This window comes from Sapajus apella, unplaced genomic scaffold, assembly GCF_009761245.1.
Source record: "Sapajus apella isolate SASKATOON/1434 unplaced genomic scaffold, GSC_monkey_1.0 scaffold43, whole genome shotgun sequence".
In the NCBI taxonomy this organism is placed as follows: Eukaryota; Metazoa; Chordata; class Mammalia; order Primates; family Cebidae; genus Sapajus; species Sapajus apella.
The window spans coordinates 9,768,506-9,793,427 of NW_022436983.1; the positions used below are offsets into that span (position 1 = coordinate 9,768,506).

Sequence of the window (24,922 nt, forward strand, 5' to 3'; positions counted from 1 at the left end):
GGCTCACTGCAGCCTCTACCTCCCAGGTTCAAGAGATTCTCCTGCCTCAGCCTCTGGAGTAGCTAGGACTACAGGCATGAGCCACCACCATGCCCAGCTTATGTTTGTTATTTTCAGTGGAGATGGAGCTTCACCATGTTGCCCAGGCTGATCTCGATCTCCTGAGCTCAAGTGATCTGCTCAGCTTGGCCTCCCAAGGCGCCGGGATTACAGGTGTGGGCCACCGCACACAGCCTGTGTATTCCATTTATATGACAGGTCCAGAATAGGCAAACCTTAGAGGCAGAAAATGGATTAGTGGCTGCCAGTGGTGGGGGACAGAACGGTGAGTCACTGACAAGTTTCGTTTTGCGGTGAAGAAATGTTCTGAAATGAGACCATGGTGATGGTTGTTCAACCTTGTGACTATACTAAAAACCACTGATGTATATATTTTTAAAGGATGAATAATATTATGGAATGTGAATTATATCACAATTTTAAAAAGAGCCTCAGAGATGATGCTAGCTAATAAGAATAATGGCTTGGCCTGGGTGCGGTGGCTCATGCCTATAATCCCAGCACTTTGGGAGGTTGAGACGGGCAGATCACTTGAGGCCAGAAGTTCAAGACCAGCCTGGCCAATATGGTAGCCCCTAGTAAAGAACAGCAACCAAAATGGGGGTGTGGTCACAGCAGGGACAGCAGGAAGTGCTCACCAGGAAACTGTGGTGCAAGTTGGGCAGCCCTTGCTGTCTGAGGAGAGGGAGGAGCTTGGAAGTCTGCCCAGAGCTGTTTGCTGCCCTCATTCCTAGCTGGGAGGCCCCTGCCAGCCCAGGGCCCACTGACCACTCCCTTTCATCCCCTTCTGCCCTCTGCCAGGCCCTGATACCTCTGTGACTATCCCACCACCTGCACAGACCTGTCCCAGTCTTTCCAAAACTTTTTTTTTTAGAGACAAGGTCTTGCTCTGTTGCCCAGGCTGGAGTGCAGTGGCATGATCATAGCTCACTGCAGCCTTGAACTCCTGGCCTCAAGGGACGGGGAAACAAGGACAGGGAAAGAAGTTTCAGGGAGGCTGCACACGGTGCCCCATTCCTATAATCCCAGTGCTTTGGGAGGCTGAGGGGGGAGGATTGCTTGAGCCCAGGAGTTTGAGACTAGTCTAGGGGAGAGAGGGACCTTCCTTAGCTACTCCGGTCCCCTGCAGGGCGCAGCATAGCCCTCAGATTCACTCCAGTGCTCAGCCTACCCTGCCCTGCCCAGGGGCATGAGGAAAGAGGGACTCAGGGCAGTGGTTGCAGCCCCAGTGAAGTGACTGAGATCTGGGGCTCCCTCCCCACACTGGATCCCCAAGTCTCCTCACTGTAGGGGCTTGCCAACAAGCGCCTTAGCTCCCTGCTGACCTGGAGCGAAGAGGCCCCTCCTTCTTTCTGGAAGCTGCAGCTCTGCTGAAAACAGAGCTTCAGGCCCAGAGTAGGGAGGCTTTTCCAGGAGGAGGAAAGGACAGGGGCCTGGGTTTCGGGGCATGCTTTCCGGTGGTGAGACATACATTCAACTCTCAAAGAGGTCATCGGATGGTAGGTAGGTAGTGAACGCTGGAGTCAGCCTGCCTGGGCATAAATCCCAGCTCAGGCATTGACTAGCTATGTCATTTTGGGCAAATCATTTGCTATCTGTGAACCTCAGTTCCCCCATCTGTGAAATGGGCAAAACTACAGTGCCTGCCTCTCAGGACTGAAACAAGTTAACAAGCAAAGTGTCCTAAGCAAAGTTTCCTGGCTGTTCTAAGTGAGGTCTTGATCTTGTCACTCAATTCTTGGCGTTCCGGCACTGCTGAGAGCCAAAGAAAGTCCCTGGCTGTCATGGAGCCCAGCGCCAAGTGGAGGGTAGACAAACTGTAAATAAGAATCTGCAGGAATTAACAAAATCCTCATAATTTAGGGATGAATGCTGGGAAGAAAAGAACCAGAGGTTTGGGATAGAGACTGCAGGGAGGCTGGGGGTATCAGGAAAAGCACTCTGAGGAGGGGACTTTTGAGCAGATTCTCAAAACATAAGGAAGCAGCTGTGTGATGACCTGGGGAAAGAGCATTCTGGGCAAGGGTAGCAGCAAGTGCGAAGGCCCTGAGGCAGAGGTGACTTACCTGACACACACTAGGAACAAAAGAAAGGTGAACGGACAGGAAAATTCCTTGTTGCAGGCCGATTACAGCGTCCCTGACCTCTAGCTGTCAGACAGCAGCAGTGACAGCCCTCCAACTGTGACAAAGAAAGATGTCTCCAGACAGCCAAGTGTCCCCTGGGTGGGTGCAGGGGAGGGTTATTGCCCCTGGTTGAAGACCACAGGGTCGGGGAGAGCAAAGATGATAAGGTGGGCAGGTCATAGGGCCAGTGGGGCCTGGAAAGCCCCTTCCAGGAGTCAGATGATGGAAAGATCAAAGAGGGTGGGAACGTGACTGGGGAGAAGGGGACACCTGACTCCTGCCCTAGCCCTGCCCAGATGGAGGCTCTGTACTGGCCTCCCTCCACCACAGCCTCTGTGCCACCCCTCCATTGGAAGTGCCCCCAGGGCTCCCTCTCTGATCCACCCGAGCCCGAGGGGCTGTCCAGGGGTCACCCCTGGCCCCCACTGAGCCTTTGCTCCCTAGGTAGACCCACCCTGGGATGCAGGTATCAAGGTCTCCAGAAACTGCTCTCAATGGGAAATAAAAACAGCCATAAAGGGTCCTCCCTCCGTCCCCAACTCAGGGTAGAGGAGTTGGGAAGCCCCTTAAATGAACAGCTGCCCTCCCCTCCGGGGGACCCACCTACCCTTTTCTCAGCTCCCTGGGTCTCTGGGTCCCTGTTTCCCAAACTTTTTGTTTTTTGAGGCAGGGTCTTGCTCTGTCGCCCAGGCTGGAGTTCAGTGAATCACAGTTCACTGCAGCCTTGAACTCCTAGGCTCAAGCTGTCTTCCCACTCAGCCTCCAGAGTGGGAAAATACCAAATTATTTTTGGTAGAGACAGGGTCTTACAATGTTGCCCAGGCTAGTCTCAAACTCCTGTGCTCCAGCGATCCTCCTGCCTCGCCTCCCAAAGTGCTGGGATTACAGGCATGAGCCACCGTGTCCGGCGCCCCCTCACTCAAACATGCTTTCTCTGGGCCTCTCTTGGGCCTTTCCTTGTTTCCCACCTTATCTGCCCCCTTATCCTCCATCATCTCGTCTGTCTGTCCATCTGCTTCACCCCTGCCCCGCCCCCTGCCCCGCCCCCTGCCCGGTCCTTGCCGTATCTGTCCTCTTTGCCTTGATCTCTCTCCCGCTGTCAGCCTCAGTCTTGGTCTCTCCAGCCTCGTCACCCACTGCCCCCCTTCCAAAGTCTGTCTCTCTCTCCCTCAGTGGCTCCAGTGGTTTGGACAAGCTCAGCTCCCTTCTGCCCAGATGACCTCATTCCCTACCACGTGCATGCACGTGCACACACACATACACTCACTGTCACACACAAATCCACACAGACGCACGCACTCACACAAAGACATAGCGACACATACACACATAGACACATGGAAACACACTCACAGGTGCACATGCCCAGGGACACCAGCACACACTCTCACATGCTCAGTCACGTGTACACGGGTCCCTGGCTAGGTTTATCCCTGAATCTGACGTGGCCCTGCCCACAGTTGGCCTCCGTGCAGGCTGGTCCCATCAAGTCAGGTCCCAGGGAGGGATGAGCAGAGCCACAGTAGGGAGCCCAGGCAGAGCTTGCAAAAAGCAAGCTCTCTGCTCAGACAGAGCACCTGGCCCAATCCCTTTGCCAGCCTTTCCACCATCTCCCCCTGGGACTGGGGATCACTCATGGCTCAGGGTCCCTTCACCCCGCTCAGGTGGACAGGCCATCTCCTCTGCCCCCACACGCTCCTCTGCCTTCTGCAAAGACAGCAGCCCTGGCCAGAGACCCAGAAATCCGGGTCCAGCCAGCTCAGCCACCATCACTCTGGGAGACCCTGGGCACGTGCCTCAGTTTCCTCCCCTGTCAACAGGAACCTTTACATCGGTCTTGCAGTATTGCCACATGAAGTGGGCACTGGACAGTGATAGGCGTGAAGAATATATGGATAGCCTCCCACCCTCCTCTAGCCTCTCGGGCCTCCCTAGTCTCCCTCTGAGGTTGGCTCCTGCTGGCAGCCTGTCTCCAGAAGAACTTCCTGGCAGACTTGGGGGGTCAGAGGGAAGGGGGAGCCGACCTCATGCCTTCTAATTTGGATTCCTGGGTTTATGGCAGGAAGCGCAGCAAGGCTGACGCTGTAATTAAGGCGATTCCTGAGGCTGCGGGAGGAGGCAGGGAGAGGAGCCCGCCACAGGGCTGAGCCCCCACTTCTTTCCTCCCCCTGCCAGAGGCCCCATCCTCAGAGCTTCAGCAGGCTCCTCTGCCTTAGAGCCCAGGCTCTGGAACTCCACTTTGCATCATCCCAGGAAATCAGAGATGAGCAGCTACATCCCAAGGGTCACACAGCACACGATGGCACGTGCCTGAGCCACCCCTGGGGGCCTCCCTCTGCCACCTGTGGTCTGGCTGGGGGTGCAGAGAGAGCCTAGACACGTGGCTTCTTTGTTCCATCCACCCCAGACCCCAGGCTCCCTCTTTGCTGAGACCCCTCCCCCCTGCATTCCTGAGGTGTCTGGGCAGAGTCCGGCAGAGTTGTGGCAGGAGGGGCAGCTCCCCCACCCAGGGGTCAAGGCCAGGGCAGCAGCCAGGCCTGAGCACCGAGCAGTCTCCAGCGGAGGCCTGGGGCTGTGCTGGGTGTGTAAGTGCTGGGGGGGGGGGGGACGGGAAGACTTGGGGGCTCACTGTCCACAGGCCGGAGCTTTAATTCTCACTCTGCTCCTCTGTGTGACCCCGGCCCTCTCTTCTTGGAGTCTCAGTGTTCTCATGTATACAAAGTATGCCACCATCACTGGGGAGGCCAGTTCTCCTTCCTGCCCTGGGCTGAGCTCAGGGCGCAGCTCAACCAGAGCACCCGTGTGGCCTTCACCAGCCCTCCCCGATCTGGTCCCCGCCCAGCCAGGCTCTGTGGCCTTGGGCAGCCCCTGCTCTTTGGGCCACCACACCTTCCTTGGTAAAAATGAGGAGCTTGGACAGTCAGGGTCTCCCACTCTGGGGCTTCTCAAGCCAATACGGATCCAAAAAATCAGGGACAGGCTGGGCCTGTAATCCCAGCACTTTGGGAGGCCGAGGTGGGCGGATCAGTTGAGGTCAGGAGTTCCCGACCAGCCTGGCCAACATGGTGAAACTCCATCTCTACTAAAAATACAAAAATTATCTGGGCACGGTGGCACACGCCTGTAATCCCAGCTACTGGGGAGGCTGAGGCAAGAGAATTGCTTGAACCCAGGAGGTGGAGGTTGCAGTGAGCCAAGATCACACCACTGCCCTCCAGCCTGGGCAATAGAGTGAGACTCCATCTAAAAAAAAAAAAAAAAAAAAAGGGGGATCTTCTGGGTGACTGAAAAAAGTTTTCATTTCAGATTTTCAAAAAATTAAAAAAAAAAAAAATCTGGCCTAGGCCAGGCTCACTGGCTCATACCTGTAATCCCAGCACTTTGGGAGGCCGATGCCGGTGGATCACCTGAGGCCAGGAGTTTGAGAGCAGCCTAGCCAACATGGTGAAACCCTACCTCTACTAAAAATACAAAAATTAGCCAGGCACAGTGGTGAACGCCCGGAGGCTGAGGCAGAAGAATCACCTGAACCTGGGAGGTAGAGGTTGCAATAAGCCAAGGTGACTGAGCGGGATTCTGTTTCAAGAAAAAAAAAATCAGGGCCAGGCGTAGGTGGGCACTGCCCACGTGGCGCTCCGTGGGCCCCTCTCAGCTCCCAGCCAGCGGGGGACAACTTTACCATAGACCACTTTGATTCTGGGTGGAAACTGGGATTCCAACCCAAAGGTCAGGCAGTTTGGGGGGTGGGGGGCCGGGGCTGCATGTCCGAGAGTGTGCGTGTCTGTAGTGGGCACGTGAAGGCCGGGAGAACACTGCTGAGGAGGGGGTGTCGCTCCCACCCCATAAAGGGCCAGGGCTGCCTGTCGGGCTCCAGCCTGGGCTCCACGAAGTGAACACTGGGGTCTGGGTCCGGGTAGCAGATAGGGATCAACGCAGGGCGGGAGGGGCGCTGGGCATTCCTCCAGCTGGGGAGAAAGGGGGCTTTGTTGCCTGAAACTGAGCCGCCCCCGGTCTTCTTGCATGCCCAGGCACTCGGCCAAGGATGGAGAAGCTCACATGGTGCAGGCGGGGGTGCGGAGGCCTCTCCTGAAACTTCGGCCTGCCTTGGCCCTGGCGTTCCTGGTCAGCCGCTCCCTCCTCACAGCCTAGGGCCCACACAGGCCCATCAAAGGATGCTGATGCCAGCCTGGGAGGGAGCTTGCCTGGGGACTGGAGTCCAGGGAGAGAGAGATTGGAGTGGTGGTGTCAGGACTAGGGAAATACCCACACCGCAGCGGAGGGAGGGGTGAGCAGCATTCTGGGCACTCACACACGCTCGTCCAGTCTCCCCCACACCCCATGAGGGAGGTACTGTCAGGCCCATTTTACAGATGCTCAGCAAAGGGAGGGCATGCAAGTTAGTGGCAGAGAAGGAGCTGCAAATCAGTCCTCTGACCCCAAAGCTCCAGTCTTGGAGACTCAGGGACACCTGAGAGAAGGAGGGGGCTGCCAAGTCATCCCCAATCTGTCCCCATTCGAGGCTTCCCTCTCCAAGTGCCTGTACAGAGCAGCTAGGCCCGGGGCTGGTGCCAGCCACAAGCTTCCAGGGTTGTGAGATTAAATGACCCCAGCACAGACCAGTATAGCTCTCAGTAGGTATTTAAAAAGTGCTCATTGGTGCCCTGGGTGACAAGTCCATGTTTCTCTCTTAGGCCTGTGTCCCCAACGTGCGCCCTGTGGTCGCTTCCCCCAGGCCTGTCTTTCAGGGATTGGAGTCTTCCTGGCTTCCAGCCGACTTGTGGCCTCCTTCTCCTGCCCATGGCTCCCTGCTGGGAGGCCCCCAGGGCTCCCCTCCTGCCCCACAGGTTCTGCTTGCAGCCTCCTCTGCCTGGAGCTCCTTCACCTCTGTGGTCTCCCTTTTGGGGGATGGGGGACAGGAGGTCTGGGGCATAGAGACAGTCACAGGGGGCAGCAGGGCCTCCAGTCTGACCTGGAGGCCCTGCAGGTGGGGGAGGGGGAGGAGGGCTCTGGAATGCACAACCTCTGGCCATACCCTCCCTCAGACATGGGCAAAACACAAAGCGCCTTCCTTTGTCCCCAGCCTGTGCTTAATAGGATTGGAGGCTGGGGGTGGGGATCCGGCCTCTGCTGGGGGACACCCTCCTGCGCAGCCACAATGGGGCCCTGTGACATCACGCTGCCCCCTGCCGTGATGTCAGAGGCCGCCACAATGGACCTTCCCAGTCTCCCAGACTGGGGGTGGGACAGATGGCTGGGGCGGGGGTCGTGGGGCAGGGCCAGGACACCTGCGCCCTTGGAGGCTCAGCCCGGGCGGGCCAAGGTTCTGAAGAGCACGCCGGCAGGGCCAGGCGGCATTGGCTGCAATTCCACTAAGGGCAGGCAAATAAATTGACTTTTCTTTGGTGTGAGTCAACACTTAGACCATTTTTTTTTTTTTTTTTTTTTTGAGACGGAGTTTCACTCACGTTACCCAGGCTGGAGTGCAACGGCGCGATCTCGGCTCACCGCAACCTCCGCCTCCTGGGTTCAGGCAATTCTCCTGCCCCAGCCTCCTGAGTCGCTGGGATTACAGGCACACGCCACCATGCCCAGCTAATGTTTTGTATTTTTAGTAGAGACGGGGTTTCACCATGTTGACCAGGATGGTCTCGATCTCTTGACCTCGTGATCCACCCGCCTCGGCCTCCCAAAGTGCTGGGATTACAGGCGTGAGCCACCGCGCCCGGCCGATTTTTTTTTATAAGGGGACAAAAGCAGTAAAAGTTGAGATATTCTCTGCCTCTTATCCTGGCTTGCCGTCACCACCTGTCAGTTAAGGGGCACTGATCGGCTTCCTGCTGCCCACCCTTCGGGTAAAAATAAAATCCTCCTCAGGGCAACAAGGCTCAGACCCTGCCCACCCCTCCAGCCTCGTCCCTCCCTGCCACTGGGCCCCTTGCCCTCTGCTTCAGCCACACTGGCCTTCCTTCAGCTTCTGAGCCTAACAAATGCTATTCCCCTAGCCTTGGAACACCGTTCATTCTTCCCTACCATCTCATCCTTCAGACCTCACCTTAGACACCACCTCCTCCAGGAAGGCTTCCTGACACTCCAACACTAAGCATGTTGCCCAATTCCTGGGTCCTGCAGCCCCCACCCCTGTCATATCACAATATTTATATTTCAAGTATTCTCTCCCGCAGACTAGGAGTCTCCTGGGATCCCCGCCCCCCGCCCTTGCTCTGTCCCCAGCACAGAGCAGCATTCATTCATCGAATATGTGGGGGTACCCACTGGGTGTCAGCTCTGGGGATCTAAGGGAAAAGGCCTGTCCCCATCCTCACGGAGCTGGCCGCTGAGTGGAAGGCAGGGTCAGTGATAGGTAAGCATCTCACCACCTGGAGCTACAGCAGCAGAGTCAAAAGCAGCACAGATGAAACGTGGTAGAGGTTGGATGCACCTTTAAGATGGGTGATGAGGGCATCCCCTTCCAAGGTCTTACGCAGGAGCTGGTAAGATCATGCTGAGGATGTGGGGAAGAGCTCCAGGCAGTGAATGGCATTTAGCAAATCTCAGGAATCTTGTGTAGAGACTGAGTCAGATGTGATAAAATGGAAAAAATTTAAAAAAAAAAGGCCAGATGCGGTGGCTCGTGCCTGTAATCCCAGCACTTTGGGAGGCCGGGGAGGGCAGATCATGAGGTTAGGAGTTCAAGACCAGCCTGACCAACATGGTGAAAACCCGTCTCTACTAAAAATACAAAAAAATTAGCTGGGCGTGGTGGCAGGCGCTTGTAATCCCAGTTACTCAGGAGGCTGAGGTGGGAGAATCGCCTGAACCCAGAAGGTGGAGGTTGCAGTGAGCCAAGATCACGCCATTGCACTCCAGCCTGGGCGACAGAGCAAGACTCTGTCTCAAAAAATAATAATAATAATAATAAGAAAGAAGAAAAAAAGGAAGGAAGGAAGGAAGGAAAGAAGGAAGGAAGGAAGGAAGGAAGGAAGGAAGGAAGGAAGGAAGGAAGGAAGGAAGGAAGGAAAGAATCTTGTAAAATAAAAGGGGGGTGGAGAGAAAAGCACAAGGAGACCTACCTAGGCTCACTCGACAGGAAATCCATTGATAGCTTAGAGCAAGGCCCTGTGGCGAGGGGCTGGGCTCGAATCCTGGCGCTGCCAATTGCTAGCTCTGGAGCTCTGGGCAAACTCTTCACTTCTCTGTGCTTCATGGTAGGGTGACTGGATCAATCACTGTCCAATTAGAGACAGAGGGCGAAAGGGGGAGCTATTACAACCAATTATACCAGGAGGACAGGCCGAAGCCAGGACTGCCCTGCACAGGTGGGAGATACAGCCCCCAGCCCTTGGGGCAGTAGTAGCACTAGGGCACGGAGTTGTTGGAAGGATTAAGTGAGTTAATCCATGGGAAACACTTTGATCAGTGCCAGCACATGCAATGCGCTTAATAATTGTTAGCTATTAGCATTTTATTACGCACTCATACACATACACACACACACAAACTCAGAGGAGAGAGTCAGAGACAGACAGACACACCTGAGTGCCATTCAAGTCCTCTGTGATCCACAGCCAGCCGCGATGGGCGCCTGCGGAGGCAGGGTTGATGTGTCCCCACTGCCTGGCAGCAGTGGGCTCTGTAAGGTCTCTCTCTCTTTTTTTTGTTGTTGGGTGGATGGAGTCTCACTCTGTCACAGTCTCAGCTCACTGCAACCTCCGCCTCTCAGATTCAAACAATTCTCCTGCCTCAGCCTCCCAAGTAGCTGGGATTACAGGTGCGCGCCGCCATGCCCAGCTAATTTTTATATTTTTAGTAGAGATGGGGTTTCACCATGTTGGTCAGGATGGTCTCAATCTCTTGACCCTGTGATCTGCCCGCCTGGAGGTCCCAAAGTGCCAGGATTTGGCATGACCCACTGTGCTTGGCTTTTTTTTTTTTTTTTGAGACGGAATCTCGCTCCGTTACCCAGTTTGGAGTGCAGTGATGCGATCTCGGCTCACTTCAACCTCCGCTTCCTGGGTTCAAGTGATTCTCCTGCCTCAGTCTCCCAAGTAGCTAAAATGACAGGTGTGTGCCACTACACCCAGCTAAATACAAAAAAAACTTTTGTATTTTTAGTAGAGATTTAGTTTCACCATGTTGGCCAGGCTGGTCTCGAACTCCTGACCTCAGGTGATCTGCCCTCCTCGGCCTCCCAAAGTGCTGGGATTACAGGCATGAGCCACTGCACCAAGCTTGCAAAGGTCTCTTGGCCTGGATAGGTGGGTGCAATTTCCACTGACAGAAATAGGGAGGGAGGTGTGAGGGGGTGGGCGAGGGTTCATGGTGAACTGAGGGCAGGTCCGGGAGTCTGGACCCCATTAGAGTACAGGGTGGGGGTGCAGAGTCTGTCCTGTGCCCAGGCGCTGAGACTGGTTGGGCAGGCGCATGAGGCCTGGTCCTGGGGGAAAGGCCCCTCCACCCAGCAGGAGACCTGATCCTGCAGCCGCCTGCTGTGCCAGCCCAGTGCGGAAACTGCATCCGTCCATCCATCAGGCTGCTGAGGCCGTGGGGAATGTGATGAGGCTGCTGAAATGGGGCATGGGCCCAGCAGGAGAAAGGGGCCCCACCCCGGGCAGGGGTGGGATGTGGCTGCAGCTTCCCAGAAACTGGGTCTGGTTCTGCCGACAGAAACTGGCTGATGGTTTGGACTGGAAAGCCAGACCCAGAGGGCTGGAGTGGGGCCTGCTGGCCGGGCTACCTGGGCTGCCCAGCGCTGCCTGGGGAGAGGGTGCCAGGAGTGGGGAGGGGCAACTCTGTGGTGGGGGCAGGGGCCCCTTGTCTCAGCCAGGACAGACTTCCTGGAGCCTTCCTCACTACAGACAGACAAACTGAGCCCCATGACACCAAGGGACATGCCCAGGACTCCACAGCCAAGTCAAGAGGAGGCGCCCAACCGAACCTCTGTCTTCCCTTCCCAGTCCAAGGGTCTTCCTGCCATTTCCTAAAAAGAACCCCAAAGTCCCCAAATGTCACTCAGCAGAAGGCAGCGGGATCATCTGGCCCTTGTCTCCTATGCTGTTCTGTCACCTCCTAGCTGTGGGAATTTGATGACTGTACCCTCACTGAGCCTCAGGGTTCCCAGAATGGGTTAAATATATACCCCCCAGGGTCATTGTGACCCTTGCCTAAGACAGTGTGGGTCTCGGTTGGGCACGGTCACTGGCACCGTGGCAAGTTAAAACCGTGTCACCTGGCACCAGCCTTAGATTTCCTAATTAATTAGCAACTCCTAGAGGAACGGGCAATGCTAGAGGAACACCCACCGCCTACGATGGTAGGCATTCAGAAACGCTCCACTGCTTCTTACCAGCTTTTGTGGTCCCTTCCAGCCAGCCAGAGGGAGCGTAGGACCATTGCACAGCACTTAACCGTGCTCCCAAAACCCATGTCTGCCTCCACAGGGCCCTCAGATCTCAAAAGCCCAGCCCTTGTCCTCCCAGTTGATTTTTTTATTGAACAAATGTTTATTGAGGGCCTGCTGGGTACCAGACACAGTTCCAGGGAGGGGCAATGTAGGCAAGACGCACAGCATGGGCGAAGGCTCAGAGGGTCCGAGCTGAGGACTCAGGCACTTCCCGTACCCATTCATTCACCCTGTTCTAGCAGCATCTATGGTGTGCCAGGACTCATCCCAGGCCCTGGGCTACAGCTGGAGCTGAGGGGGTGTGAATGGGGAGGCAAGCAGAGAGCTTGCCTGTCCCTCTAAAATTTGCTAATGAATTAGGAAATCTAAGGCTGATGCCTGGTGACGCCGTTTTAACTTGCCATGCAGACTGGGAGCAGCAGAGAAAGCAGGCACCTCCCTGCCCAGTGCCCGCTTCAGGGCTTTGCTGATGCCTCAAAGGCTCACCAAGGCCCCTGCAGCTCAGAGCCCACTTCTCAGCTGAGAAGACTAAAATTAGAGATGAAGGTTCTGCTTGGGGTGGGAATGAGGGCAGGGCTGCGGTCCTATGGCCGCTCCTGGCACAAGAGCCTAGGGGTTAGCGTGGCATAAGAGGTGTAGGAAGCTTGTCTTGGCCAAATGAAGCCCAGATGTTGGAGGGGAGACCTAAACCCCACCCACAGAGGTCTGGAGTCAGGGCCAGGCTCTTCTGAGACACTTCTTCCCCACCAGTGGACTCCTACTTGACCTTGACCTCAGCTTGGATGGTTCCTCCTCCCGACAGCCTGTCTGGACTTTCTAGGCTGGGTCAGGTGCCTCCCCTGCCCACCAACCTCTGACTCCTATAACACCCAGCTCTGCCCCGTCTTAGCCTGGGTCCTACTCTATTGCTATTGCTGCCCCCACCAGACTGAGAGCCCCATGAGGGCAGACAGGGGCCCTATCCATCTTTGTGGACTTGTGCCCAGCCTGGCATAGAGTAGGGAATGGCCACAGAATAGCAAACCATCTGGGTGCCTGGGGCGTGGGGCATGGTTGCATTTGGAGACCGTGGACAGGTTATGGTGCCTCGGTTTCCCTAGAACCAGTGCTTCTCAGACCTTATCTAGGGAAGTGTCCATGATGGCAGAGAGGGGAAAGGGTGGTTCTGGCTAGTTTTGTAACCTCCCTCCCCTCAGTGTTCAAATCTGTAAAATGGGACAATAATAGCATCTACCTTGAAGGACGGTTGGAAGAATTAAGTAAGTAAACACAGACAAAGTGCTTAGAACAGTGGGTGGTGCTCAGAAAACCTTGTGTAAGTGTTTGCTGATACCTGATCTTAAACGCAACGTTCCTTCTGCTCTGAGTTGGTTTGTTTTTTCTCTGCTGATATTAACTTTGATCACTTGGTTGTGGTGGTGTCTGCCAGGTTTCTCTACTGTAAAGTTGCTTTTCATTTTCTCTCTGATTTTTTTTTAACCCTTTCTATAATTCCCTACTGCCTTTCTTCGGAGGAGTGTCCAGTCCACAGTCCAGGCAGGGGGCAAGTAAGCTTTACCCACTAGAGGGAAAGAATCCATTCCTTTGAAATTCATCTTTAAGGAAGGTTTGCCTAGTCTCTCTCCACTTATTTATTTATTCAGGCATTTATTTTTCTGTTTTTTTTGAAATGAGGTCTCACTCTGTCACCCGGGCTGAATTGCAGTGGCACAATCTCAGCTCACTGCAACTTCTACATCCCAGGCTCAGGTTATCCTCCTGCCTCAGCCTCCTGAGTAGCTGGAACCATAGGCAGATGCCACCATGCCTGGTTAATTTTTTGCATTTTTCTTTTCTTTTTTTTTTGAGATGGAGTCTCGCTCTGTTGCCCAGGCTGGAGTGCAATGGTGTGATCTCGGCTCACTGCAACCTTCGCCTTCCAGGTTCAAGCGATTTTCCTGCCTCAGCCTCCTGAGTAGCTGGGATTACAGGCACCCACCACCATGCCTGGCTACTTTTTGTATTTTTTTTTGTAGAGACAGGGTTTCACCATGTTGGCCAGGCTGGTCTTGAACTCCTGACCTCAGGTGATCCACCCTCCTTGGCCTCCCAAAGTGCTGGGATTACAGGCATGAGCCACCACCCGGCTGGGCTGGGTGTTCTTATTGCTACAGGGGTGTCTCTGCATCTAGGCCCTCTAGGAGACAGATCTGGATTTGCTTTGATTTAAAAATAAAGTTTCCTGTCCTGCCAATTGTAGGGTCTACTGGGGACTGCAGACAGCTGCTCATCAGGCTTTGAGCATCGGACCTGTCCATGGCCCACGGATATACGTGTTCTCACATGTCCAGGGCTCCAGAGAAGAGAGCACATGCTAAGCCGCTTCCCGAATTCATTCCTGCTCATCAGCAGGGCCATGGCTGAGTTGCTTTGGGAAAGGGACTGGTCTTGATGTGCCCTCATAGCCCAGATTGCTGTGGGTTTGCAAGCTGCAGGCTGACTCCCTGCTGGGCCAACAGCTTTGTCAGTGGTAGTGACAGTAGCCATAGCCCAGCCATAGAGCTCTGGTGGCCACCTGGGTCAGGCCAGGCCAGGGTCAGGCACCAGGAAGGCCCGACTCAGCCACCGTATCCAGCACACGCAGGCAGCCCAGTGCTAATGGGAGGAAGGCCCAGCAGGTGCTCCCTGCACTCCCATTGCTCACCCAACCCCAGCCACACCTGACACAGGGGATCAGGTGTCTCATGGATGCCCCGTGGGCCAGGACCCAGAGGGCGGCATCTCTCCTGCAGCAGCAGGGTTCAGGGCAGAGCGTGCCAGCCTTGAGACCCCAGGGCAGGCAGAACACCCTCTCAACTTTGCCAGCACCTCTCCTGTATCTCCCCAGAGCTCCAGGCTGACAGTCAAGAACCCTGGCTTCCAGGCCTGCCTCTACCAGTGGCAACAATCATACCACTCCCTGCTTAAAACCTTCAGTGCCTCCTTATTGCCCTCAACTTGAAATCCCCACTCCTGGGCCTGTCTTACAAGGCCCTGGAGACCTCTCCAGTGCCCCACGTCATGCCTTAATAACACCAAATTGCTTGTGGTTCCCTTGCACAACTGTGTGGTTTCTCGCCCCCGCACTCACTCTGCATCACCCCTCCCTTGGCTTCTCTGGTTAACTCCTAGTAGTCTCTGAGGTCTCAGCTCTGGGCCCGTCTCCTCCAGGAAGTCTTCCTCCTGGGCCTTAGATCATCTGCTCCCTGGTTATGTTCCTGGTAACCTTTGTTTGACACCTTCCTAACCCCCACTGTGAATGACCTCTGACATGCAGGGTGGCAACCAGTACAGTGGAGAAGGCTCAGGTTTGAAATTAGGACTCTGGCCGGGCTTGGTGGCTTATGCCTGTAATCCCAGCACTTTGGGAGGCTGAGATGGGTGGACCATCTGAGGCCGGGAGTTTGAGATCAGCCTGACCAACATGGAGAAACCCCTTCTCTACTAAAAATATAAAATTAGCCGGACGTGGTGGCTCATGCCTTTAATCCCAGCTACTAGGGAGGCTGAGGTAGGAGAATCGCTTGTTCCCGGGATGTGGAGGTTGCAGTGAGCTGAGATCACGCCATTGTACTCCAGCCTGGGCGACAGAGCGAGACTCTGTCTCAAAAAAAAGAAAGAAAGAAGGAAAGAAGGAAAGAAGAAAGAAAGAAAGAAAGAAAGAAAGAGAAATAAATAAATTAATTAATTAAGACTAGGACCCTGGCTTTTCTTTTCTTTTTTTTTTTGGAGACACAGTCTCACTCTGTCGCCCAGGCTGGAGTGCAATGGTGCGATCTCGGCTCACTGCACCCTTCGCCTCCAGAGTTCAAACGATTCTCCTGCTTCAGCCTCCCCAGTAGCTGAGATGACAGGCGTCTGCTACCATACCCAGCTAATTTTATTTTTATTTTTATTTTTAGTGGAGACTGGGTTTCACCATGTTGGCCAGGCTGGTCTCAAACTCCTGACCTCAGGTGATCCACTTACCTCGGCCTCCCAAAGTGCTGGGATTACAGGCGTGAGCCACTGCACCCAGCCAGGACTCTGGCTTTTCTTGAGACTGCTGTGTGACTTTGGGCTAGTCACTGCCTGTCTCTGAACCTCCATCTCCTCATCTGTGAGAAGAACATCCCACTGGGATTTCTGGCCTTGTTTTCAATTCTGGCCTCTGCCCCTAACTTGCTGTGTGGTCTTGAGCAGGCACAGTTGCTGGGCTCCAGCTTGGTTTTCCTTTTCTGTAAAATGGGGCCGCCCACAAAACTCATAACTAAGTGTTGAGGTTCCGACAAGCCGGAACCTGTGAAAAGCTTGTGTAAACCTCAGAGCCCTACATGGATGCTTGAAGGATCTATTTCGACAGCTCCGGGGAGCCGTGGGAGGAAAGCTGACGGCCGCTCTTGCTGTTCTCCTACCTCACAGCCCTCCGGAAGCCTCTGAAAAGCCTGGAGATCAAAGGCGATTGGGGCCTGCCGGCATGGAGGCTGGGCTCAGCAGAACCTGCTCCCTGGCCCCTGCCTCCCTCCCACCCATCCCTACTCCCAGGGTTATGCGATGTGTCCACCTTGTGCACGAATCTCTGTTTAAATACTCAGGGTTTAAGGGGAACCCTCAACCCCTCAACTCCCACCCAGGAAGCTCTGGGACCCCACTGCTTTTCCCAAGACTGAAAGCCAAGATCAGTTTGAATCATCTGCAACTTTATTTCAGAGCAGAAATAAGTCATTTTCTAACAATAAATATAAAAAAAATAATAAATAAGATTCGAAAAAAATTTCCAACAAAAAATCATTAACACTGACAGAAAAGTAGTTGCTATCTAAAGGGGTGAGAGATGGGGCCGACCGGGACATGGGCAGGATGCTCCTGCAGCACCGGTCCCCGGGTCCCCAGCTCAGGAATGTCTGACACAGGCCACCCTCTGTCCCCAGCCCTGGCGGGGCCCCCGACACACACACACATTCTCTCCACAAAGTACAAAATATATATTTAAAAACCTCCACACAACCAAGCATCTTGCGAAGGCCCAGGAATCAAGGGTTTGACCCATCAGGGATGAGGACGGGGCCCGGGGGTCTGAAGAAGGCACTTGAGGGACAGGGACCACTTTGGGTCTCGCCCAGTCAAGTTCACAGTCTGCCCTCTTAGCGTGAGGAAATGGGGCTTGAGGTACCCTGTTCACTTGGCGCTGGGGCAAGCCCTCCGTCTCCTGAGATGGCCTCATGTGGGAGAAGGCGAAGGGGAGGTGGGTTTGGGAAGGTCGCCCGTGTCTGACGGCCACGGTGGGGCTCCTGCTCCAGGGATGCCAGTTTCTTGCTAAGTGCTCGGCTGCGTGTCCCTCGCCCGGCTCAGCATCCCTGGGTATCTCCTCAGTTCCGGCCAGGGTGCCATTCAAGACCCTCCAGCAGAAGTTCCAGGGGATATCAGCAGGAAATAACTAGAAATAAATAAGGTCCTCGGTGGCCCGTCGCAGCAGGGAGGCCACTCTGTGTCTTCAAGTATTCTTGGCCGAGGGGACTCGAGGCCCTGTCGAGGCTCAGATGGGGATCCCCACTGTGTTCACCTGGTCCTTGAGTCCCAGCAGGCTGTAGGCGATGCGCTTCTGGTGGCCTGGCAGCCGCACCCCGATCCTCTTGATGTCGCTGTGGGCCCGGAGGGAGAGAGGGAGAGTTAGGGGCTGGAGCAGGGGAGGGGGCTGGGCTGGGCAGGGACAGGACTCGGTGGGCAGCTGGTGAGGGGAGTGGAGGGGGGCAGAGGAAGAGGGCAGAGAGGGGGCCTGGAGGACCTGTAGGGCAAGAGAGCTCCGGTTAGGTGGGCCTAGGAAAAGGAGCCACAGCCTAGAAGCCTTCCAAGGTGGCTCCCCATCAACAAAGTTAGGAAAACGACAGAAGCCCCCAACTCTGTACAATGCTTAAAAAAAAAAAAATCTTCTGAATTATCTGGGAGGTAGGTGCTCTTTTCATCCTCATTTTGCAGATTAGAGAACTGAGATCAGAGGTGAAGCAACTTGCCCAAGGTCACACAGCTAGGAGGTGGAAGAGCTGGGAATCAAAGCAGCTATGAACAAATGCCTCCCCTCCTCTCACCCCGAATCTGTCCCCAGCGCCCCAGCTAAGGCCCCCTTCCTAGGAACTCTCTAGGGATGTCGCTCAAAACCCCTCTGCCCAAGGTCTCTTCCCACCCACTGCCTTATTTCTTTCTCATTCCTTCTAAGTTCCCACTGCTGGTCATGAAGGAAGGACTCAGGAAATACTTGAAGGGCTAAACTCTGCGAATCTCCATAGGTGGGGCTTGCGGGTCACCAGATCCAGTGTCTAGGAAGGTGTCTTTCCTTGGGGGAGCCTCAGTTTCCTCCCCTGTAAAATGGGAGCTAATGTCCATCTGGAGGGCGAGAGACCTCAAAACCAGCGGCCAAGGGGGAAGGCAGCATCAGTACCAGATGGACAGAGGTGCCAGGAACCCTCCTTTCCCGCCCCCACAGGGCACACACTCTCCCGCCTCCCCCTTCCATGCCCCTCCGTCCCCTCATGAAATCACTTATGCTCCCACGAACCTGTGAGGAGGGCATTTATTACTCACTTTGGGAGTTTTCTCCTCCACCGTCCTCACCCACTAGCCCAAACCCATGAAAACACCCAGGTTTTTATGGGCCGTCTTTTGGCTGTAAAGGGAGTTAATTATACGGTGCAAGCTCCTAGCTGCAGTTCTGCAGACGTGACTTTCCCACAGGCTGCAGGAGCCCTGGGACAGGCACAGAGAGGGAAGGACAGACCCAGGTGAGTTCACTCCAGGACCTCCAGCAGAGGCCGGTGCTCCCACGGCAGCAGGAAGGTCAGGACATTTGGGACACTCAGGAGAACCTCCTATGCTACAGCCACAGGACGTTTCTAATCTATCCAGCTGGAGGTGCTGAAAAAGCAGCAGTTTCCCACACACCTGAAGGTCTCAAATTGTGGCCCCTGGACAAGCGCTAAGACCACGGGGAAGGAGACAGGACCCCTAGCCCGACCCCAGACTCACTCGACTTGCAATTCTGCAGGTGGGGCAGGGAGTCTGCATTTGGTTGAATCCCAAAAACCTAACATCCGGTTTAAGAACCAGTGGGTTGTAAAGTCCAGGAGGACAAGTGCTGAGACCTTGAGCCCATCACCCCCACAGCCTCTGTTCCCCCTCCCACCCCGCCCAGGGTCCAGGATAAGCCTGGCACATAGTAGGTCCCCAGGGAGTGTCTGCTGCACGAATGAATGAGCAAATGAATGCTTTAGCAGAGCCTGGGCCGTTTCTGGGCCACCTCTGGTCCCTCTTCCAAACGACAGTGGTTAATCTCACAGGATGGGAGCACAGTTTGCTTCTGAGGCCCTGCGTAGAAAACTCCAAGACCATATACCCAGTGAGCTCCTACTGTGTTCTGGCCCTGGATGCAGGGGACGGGAGTGAGAAATGGCTCCTGGAGCCTCACACATCAGATTATTCATTCATTCAGCAAGCATTCCTTCAGGGCCAAGCCTATGCTACGGGCACTGACTGGAGACCCTAAGATCTACCAGACTATGCTCTCGATCCCCACACAGAATGCAGATGCTGTAATCCCAGCTCTGGACAAAGCCTGGGGTTTGGCTGAGTCTTTTTCTGGGGTGCAACATCCACCCCTTTCATCAGCTGCTCACAAAATATCTGGGACCACTAGTCTAGCTAGAAACCCAACTGACTCCAAAATAGCAAAAATGGAGAAGAGAAAGTGGCTGTGGGACCCCAGGGGAACAGGCAGCTGGTCCCTTGGGAGGAAGTCAAGGAGGCCAAGAAGTGGGGCAGGTGGGAGACTGAAGCCTAAATCCTGATCCCACTGGGAAAGGCACGCATTCCCCTACAACCAGCTCCAAGCCTCCCATTGGGATCCATGGTGTGTGTAGACCCAGGCTTCAGGTTTTAAAAAGTCCTTTGAGATCCCCATTTATTTGGAAAGAGGCAGAGGGGAAGGAGGAGGCAGTGGCGGTCCGAGTCATGCCGGCCCCAGCTCTGAGCACCAGTGCTGGTGGGAGGAGTGGGGTTGAGGGGGCAGGGGGGCGCCGAATGACTTCCTGTCTTTATCCAGGCCTTTCACAACAACACACACTGCAGCACACACACACACACACACACACACACACACACACACGAGCCTCCATCCATCCAAGACCGACTGTCCCGGCTCGTGGGAAAGAAATCAGCCAGGAGCACCCCGGGCTATTTTGGGAAGCTTCTAAGAACATGTGCTTCCTATAAACACTTCTCTTGCCCTCAGCTCTGGTCGCCAGAAGAGAGGCTGTGTTGTCCTTGGTGGGAGCTCCCAGAGGGTCAAAGGGTCTGGTGGATGTTTCCAGAGAAAAGGAGAAAAGGAAGGGGCATTTGCACAGCTCTGGGGAGGAAAGCAAGGGAGTGGAGGAAAAGAGGAGAGCAGTGAGGATTTAGCGCCTACTGTATACCAGGCATGTCATCTGCACTGCACCCATGTGATCCCATCAAATTTGATCACCCACTAGGAAGCGGCAGATGCAGGACCTAAACTCAGGCATGTGTGCAGAGCCCAATCCTGTGGCCCTGCTGCGCTGGCCGGCAGCAAAAGACATCCTGTGACACATCTCCTCTCCCTACGTCTCCCTGCCTCCCTCTGGTTGGCTCTGTCCCTGCCTGATTCCCATCATTGGCAGTCCCCTGAGGGGGGCCGTGGCCTTGGCCAGCAGGTTGGAAGTCCAGCTAAGCAGCTTCCGAAGGCCCTAGAGAATGGTCGTGAACAGCCTCAAATCCCAGAACTTCTGTGACCCAGAACCATGGGAGGCCCAGGTCGTCCCCTCCATAAGGTTCCCAGAACCTCCCAGCCTCTGGGTCTGTTCCCACCATGACCTTGGACCATGCACGAGCTGGGTTGTTGAAACTCGCCACTATTTTTACAGACACAAAAGGCTAAGAGGGTAGTGTCTTCCCCCTCGTGGGACAGTAGGAGGTGTCTGTGCCAAGGCCATGCCGGGAAAAGTCTCAGTGCCGGAGCTGGGAAGGAGAGAAGCGCTCCCACAGGGAAGCTCGACAAAGGGCCAAAGCCAGGGCCGGCAGGGGGTAAGCGGCACTTCTCGTCAGGTGGGACTGCAGGCTGAGAGCCAACCAAGTGGAGAGAGGTGCCAGCAGTAGGCAGGGGTTCTCTCTCCTGGGCAGCAGCCAGGGCATCGTGGAGAAAAACCCTGCCCCAAACTGGCTGTGTGACCTCAGGCAAGCCGGTAACATCGCAGCCTCGGTTTCTCTACCAAGGACCTCTCCAATCCCTGTGCTCTGGGACCCCACCTGACTGGGGCTGGAATCCTGACCTGTCCCTAGTGGCTGTGGGACCCTGGGCAGGCCATTGCACTTCCCTGTTTCTCACCTGTTAACAGGACCTACCCCACCGGGTTGTCATTCAAAGCGCTCAAGCAGAGCTGGCACACAGTCAGCCCTCAGCAAACAGTAGCTGCTGTTACGATTACACTTACTGGTATTTCCCCACTCTGGTCAAGGATGTAGGAAGAGAAGGGAGCTGAGAGTGGACACTCAGAACTGCCAGCTGCTGGCGGGGTTCTACCCTTCCCTTCCGAGGAGCCTCTTCTCAGAAGAGAAAGAACAAAGAGAGGAGAATTGAGGGGCAGGGAAGAGGGTGGGGGGCAGGGTGGAGGCAGCCTCTGGAGAGGGAGGTGGCGGCGGGTGGCATGGGAAGGGCCTGACTCACTCGTTGGTCATCTGCACCACCTTCTCAATGGCAGTGTAGCCAGCCGCCATGAAGTGCTCCGTGTACTGCTGCATCTTGATAGACTCCAGCCACTCGGACACCGTGCGGAAGGGCACCCCCTCCGAGCCGCTGGTGCTGGGGAGCCGGATAGACACCCTGCCACAGAAAGCACTGTAGGTGAGGGGCTGCAGCACCTGGCACCCTGGATCCCGTGCCTTCTGCTCCCTAAGCTGAATGATTGACTCAGCTGCCCCATGCCTCACTGGGTTTCCTTATCTGGGCAACGGGGAAGCCCAGTCAGGTAGGGTTCAGTGAGATCTCCTGGCACGTTGGGAGCACTCAGCGTCTATAACTATTGCTCCACTCCACTAACAGGACCACCACCAATAACTACCAGATCATAAAATGTTACGAGCAGAGATCCCAGCCACGATCCCAGCCTGACCACTTCCAACCATGTAAGACATTCAGTCTCTCATCAGTAGCTCATGCCTGTAATCCCAGCACTTTGGGAGGCAGAGGCAGGTGGATCACCTGAGGTCGGGAGTATGAGACCAGCCTGATCAACCTCATCTCCACTAAAGATACAAAATTAGCTGGGCGTGGTGGCGCACGCCTGTAATCCCTGCTACTCGGGAGGGTGAGGCAGGAGAACCACTTAAACCCAGGAGGCGGAGGTTGCGGTGAGCTGAGAGCATGCCACTGCACTCCAGCCTGGGCAACAAGAGCGAAACTCCATTCTCAAAAAAAAAAAGAAAAAAAAAAAAGATATTCGATTGCCCTGTGTCTCAGTTTCCTCTTCTACAAAATGAGGATAATTGGAGAACCCATCTTGTAGGTTGTTTAAATGTATGAAAACATACTGAGTGCTCACGCAATGCCCCGCGCACGGACACATCAGCTGGTTGCTTCTATTAGGATTCGCTGGGCCATCGTGTCCACTCTAAGTCAAGCCTACACATACACTCTGAGACCCCACCATGCTCTGACTTCCCCTGGGTGGCCACTCTGCTCAAGTGGTTCAGGAGTCTGCAGAAGGGAAGTTGTGGTCACCATGGGCAGAGGGCACAGAACTCACCGGGGGTCAAAGTCAGCCAGGGTCTTGAGGGAGTCGGGGGCACGGATGAGCTTGTCCAGGATGCTGACGATGTCGGCGAACTTAGGGCGGCGGGCACGCTCCTGCTGCCAGCATTGCATCATGAGCTGGTAGATGGCAGAGGGGCAGTCCATGGGCGTGGGGAGCCGGAAGCCCTCATTGATGGCTTTCATCACCTGGCAGGGACATGAAGGTCAGGGATGCTGTGGTAGGAAGCCACTGAAACCCCATGCAGCCTCCAACATATGGAAGTGGGCAGGGGAGGGAAGGGAAACAAGAACATCCCAGAAATAGACGAGAAGGGCCTTTCTTGAGCTGACACCTAACCTTCAGAGCTGCCCAAAGGGCAAATGCCTAAGGTGCTGTCTCCTGAGTTCCCTGGAGGGACTTTTTTTTCTTTAAGAGGGAGTCTCGCTCTGTCGCCCAGGCTGGAGTTCACTGGTGCAATCTCAGCTCACTGCAACCCTCCAGGGTTCAAGCAATTCTTCTGCCTCACCCTCCCAAGTAGCTGGGACTACAGGCGTGCGTCGCCATGCCTAATTTTTGTATTTTTAGTAGAGACAAGGTTTCACTATATTGGCCAGGCTGGTCTCGAACTCCTGACCTCATGATCCGCCCACCTCAGCCTCCCAAAGTGCTGGGATTACAGGCATGAGCCACCTCACCCAGCCGGGACTTTTTATTTTTTGAGAGACAGGGTCTCAGTCTGTCACCCAGGCTGGAGTGCAGTGGCGCCATCACACCTCACTGCAGCCTCAACCTCCTGGGCTCAAGTGATCCTCCCACTTCTGCCCCCTGAGTAGCTGACACTACAGGCACGTGCCGCCACGCTTGGCTAATTTTTAAATTTTTTGTAGAGATAGGGTTTTTGTCATGTTGTCCAGGCTGGTCTCAAACCCCTGAGCTCAAGTGATACTCCTCCCAAAGTGCTAGGATTACAGGAGTGTGCCACCGCTCCTAGCTAGAAGGCACTTCTGCCCCTGCTTCCTCTCAGGGCACCAGGCAGAAGCCACACTGCACGCCCTCAACCCAGCCTCCCTCCCATCTCTCTTCCCCTCCTTCTCTTCATCTGGCTGCTTACAGTACCCTTGGTCTTGGCAGAGACATGACCTCTTCTGAGAAGCCTCCCAGGCCACCAGGCTGAGTGAGGCAGCAGGCACACAGACACATGAACACACAGAGATACGGACACACATGGACACCCTACTCCTTGTTGCATCTCTGCACACTCTGAACCAGCTCCTGGAACCCAGCCCAAGGCCTGGCACACAGTAGATCCTCAAGAGACATTTACGGAACAAACATAAGAACCTCTGTGTAAACTCTCCTCTGCTCAGCCCCTGGAGTTTGGGATGGGTAAAGGGCTTGAGTTGAGGTCTGGGCAGGCCTGGGGAGGGCAAGGGCACCCACCTCGTGGTTGGACAGCTCCCAGTAGGGCCGCTCGCCATAGGTCATCACCTCCCACATGACAATGCCGAAGCTCCACACGTCGCTGGCCGAGGTGAACTTGCGGTAGGAAATGGCCTCCGGGGCTGTCCAGCGGATGGGGATCTTGCCGCCCTGCAGGGATCCCGGGCCCAGTCACCACTCTCCCCTCTGGCTGGCCCCAGGGCCACTGCAGCCAGGTCCCCCGGCCCCTCCCTGCACTCCTACAGGTGTTCCGCCTCCTAAGGCCCATGCCCAAGTGTGCAGGCGAGAGGACACGGGGCAAGGCGAAGCCTGCTCCCTGGAGATCCCCATCCCAAACTCACACTGGTGGTGTAGGTGGCCTCGGGGTCGTCCTCCAGCACGCGGGACAGGCCAAAATCCGACACCTTGCAGACCAGGTTGCTGTTGACGAGGATGTTGCGGGCAGCCAGGTCCCGGTGCACGTAGTTCATGTTGGCCAGGTACTTCATGCCAGCCGCGATGCCCCGCAGCATACCCACCAGCTGCAGCACGCTGAACTCGCCATCCTTTTCCTGCCAGAGCACAGGCGCTCAGCCACCAGCCAGCCCTGAACCCATCAGGCCAGCCCCAGGCTCAATGGCCGGGCATCCCCGCTCCCTACAACCCATATCCTTACCCGAAGGAACTTGTCCAGGGCCCCATTCTCCATGTACTCAGTGATGATCATCATGGGCTTGTCTGTAGGGTGTGGGTACAAGTGAGAGGTGAGTGGGCCTAGATGTGTGGGAGAGGTGGGCCCAGGTATGGGAGAAGGTGAGCACAGGTATAGGAGAGGTGGGCACAGGTGTGGGGAGAGGTTGGTACAGGTATGGGAAGAAGTGGGCACAGGTGTGGGGAGAGGTGGGCACAGGTATAGAGGAGATGGGTACAGGTATGGGGAGAGGTGGGCACAGGTGTAGAGGAGGTGGGTACAGGTATGGGGAGAGGTGGGCACAGGTGTAGAGAAGGTGGGTACAGGTATGGGGAGAGGTGGGCACGGGTGTAGAGGAGGTGGGTGCAGGAGTAGAGGAGGTGGGTGCAGGTATGGGGAGGGGTGGGCACAGGTGTAGAGGAGGTGGACACAG

The 24,922-nt window shown here is 55.4% G+C and overlaps 1 protein-coding gene across 2 annotated transcripts in view; it reads right to left on the minus strand.

Annotated features, from left to right (window-relative positions):
• Positions 1–16,265: 16,265 nt before the first annotated feature.
• Positions 16,266–24,922, minus strand: part of EPHA2 (EPH receptor A2) — a 31,418-nt gene continuing 22,761 nt past the window's right edge. Inside the window, exons 11-16 of one of the 2 annotated variants that reach the window (XM_032300524.1) lie at positions 24,475–24,536; positions 24,161–24,370; positions 23,820–23,969; positions 22,392–22,585; positions 21,314–21,469; positions 16,266–17,225 (exon numbers count right to left, since the gene is read on the minus strand). In XM_032300524.1, the coding sequence (XP_032156415.1) occupies positions 17,120–17,225; positions 21,314–21,469; positions 22,392–22,585; positions 23,820–23,969; positions 24,161–24,370; positions 24,475–24,536 (878 nt within the window). In that variant the 3' untranslated portion in view covers positions 16,266–17,119. The remainder of the gene's footprint in view (positions 17,226–21,313; positions 21,470–22,391; positions 22,586–23,819; positions 23,970–24,160; positions 24,371–24,474; positions 24,537–24,922) is intronic. The other variant, XM_032300525.1, reaches the window with a different exon arrangement.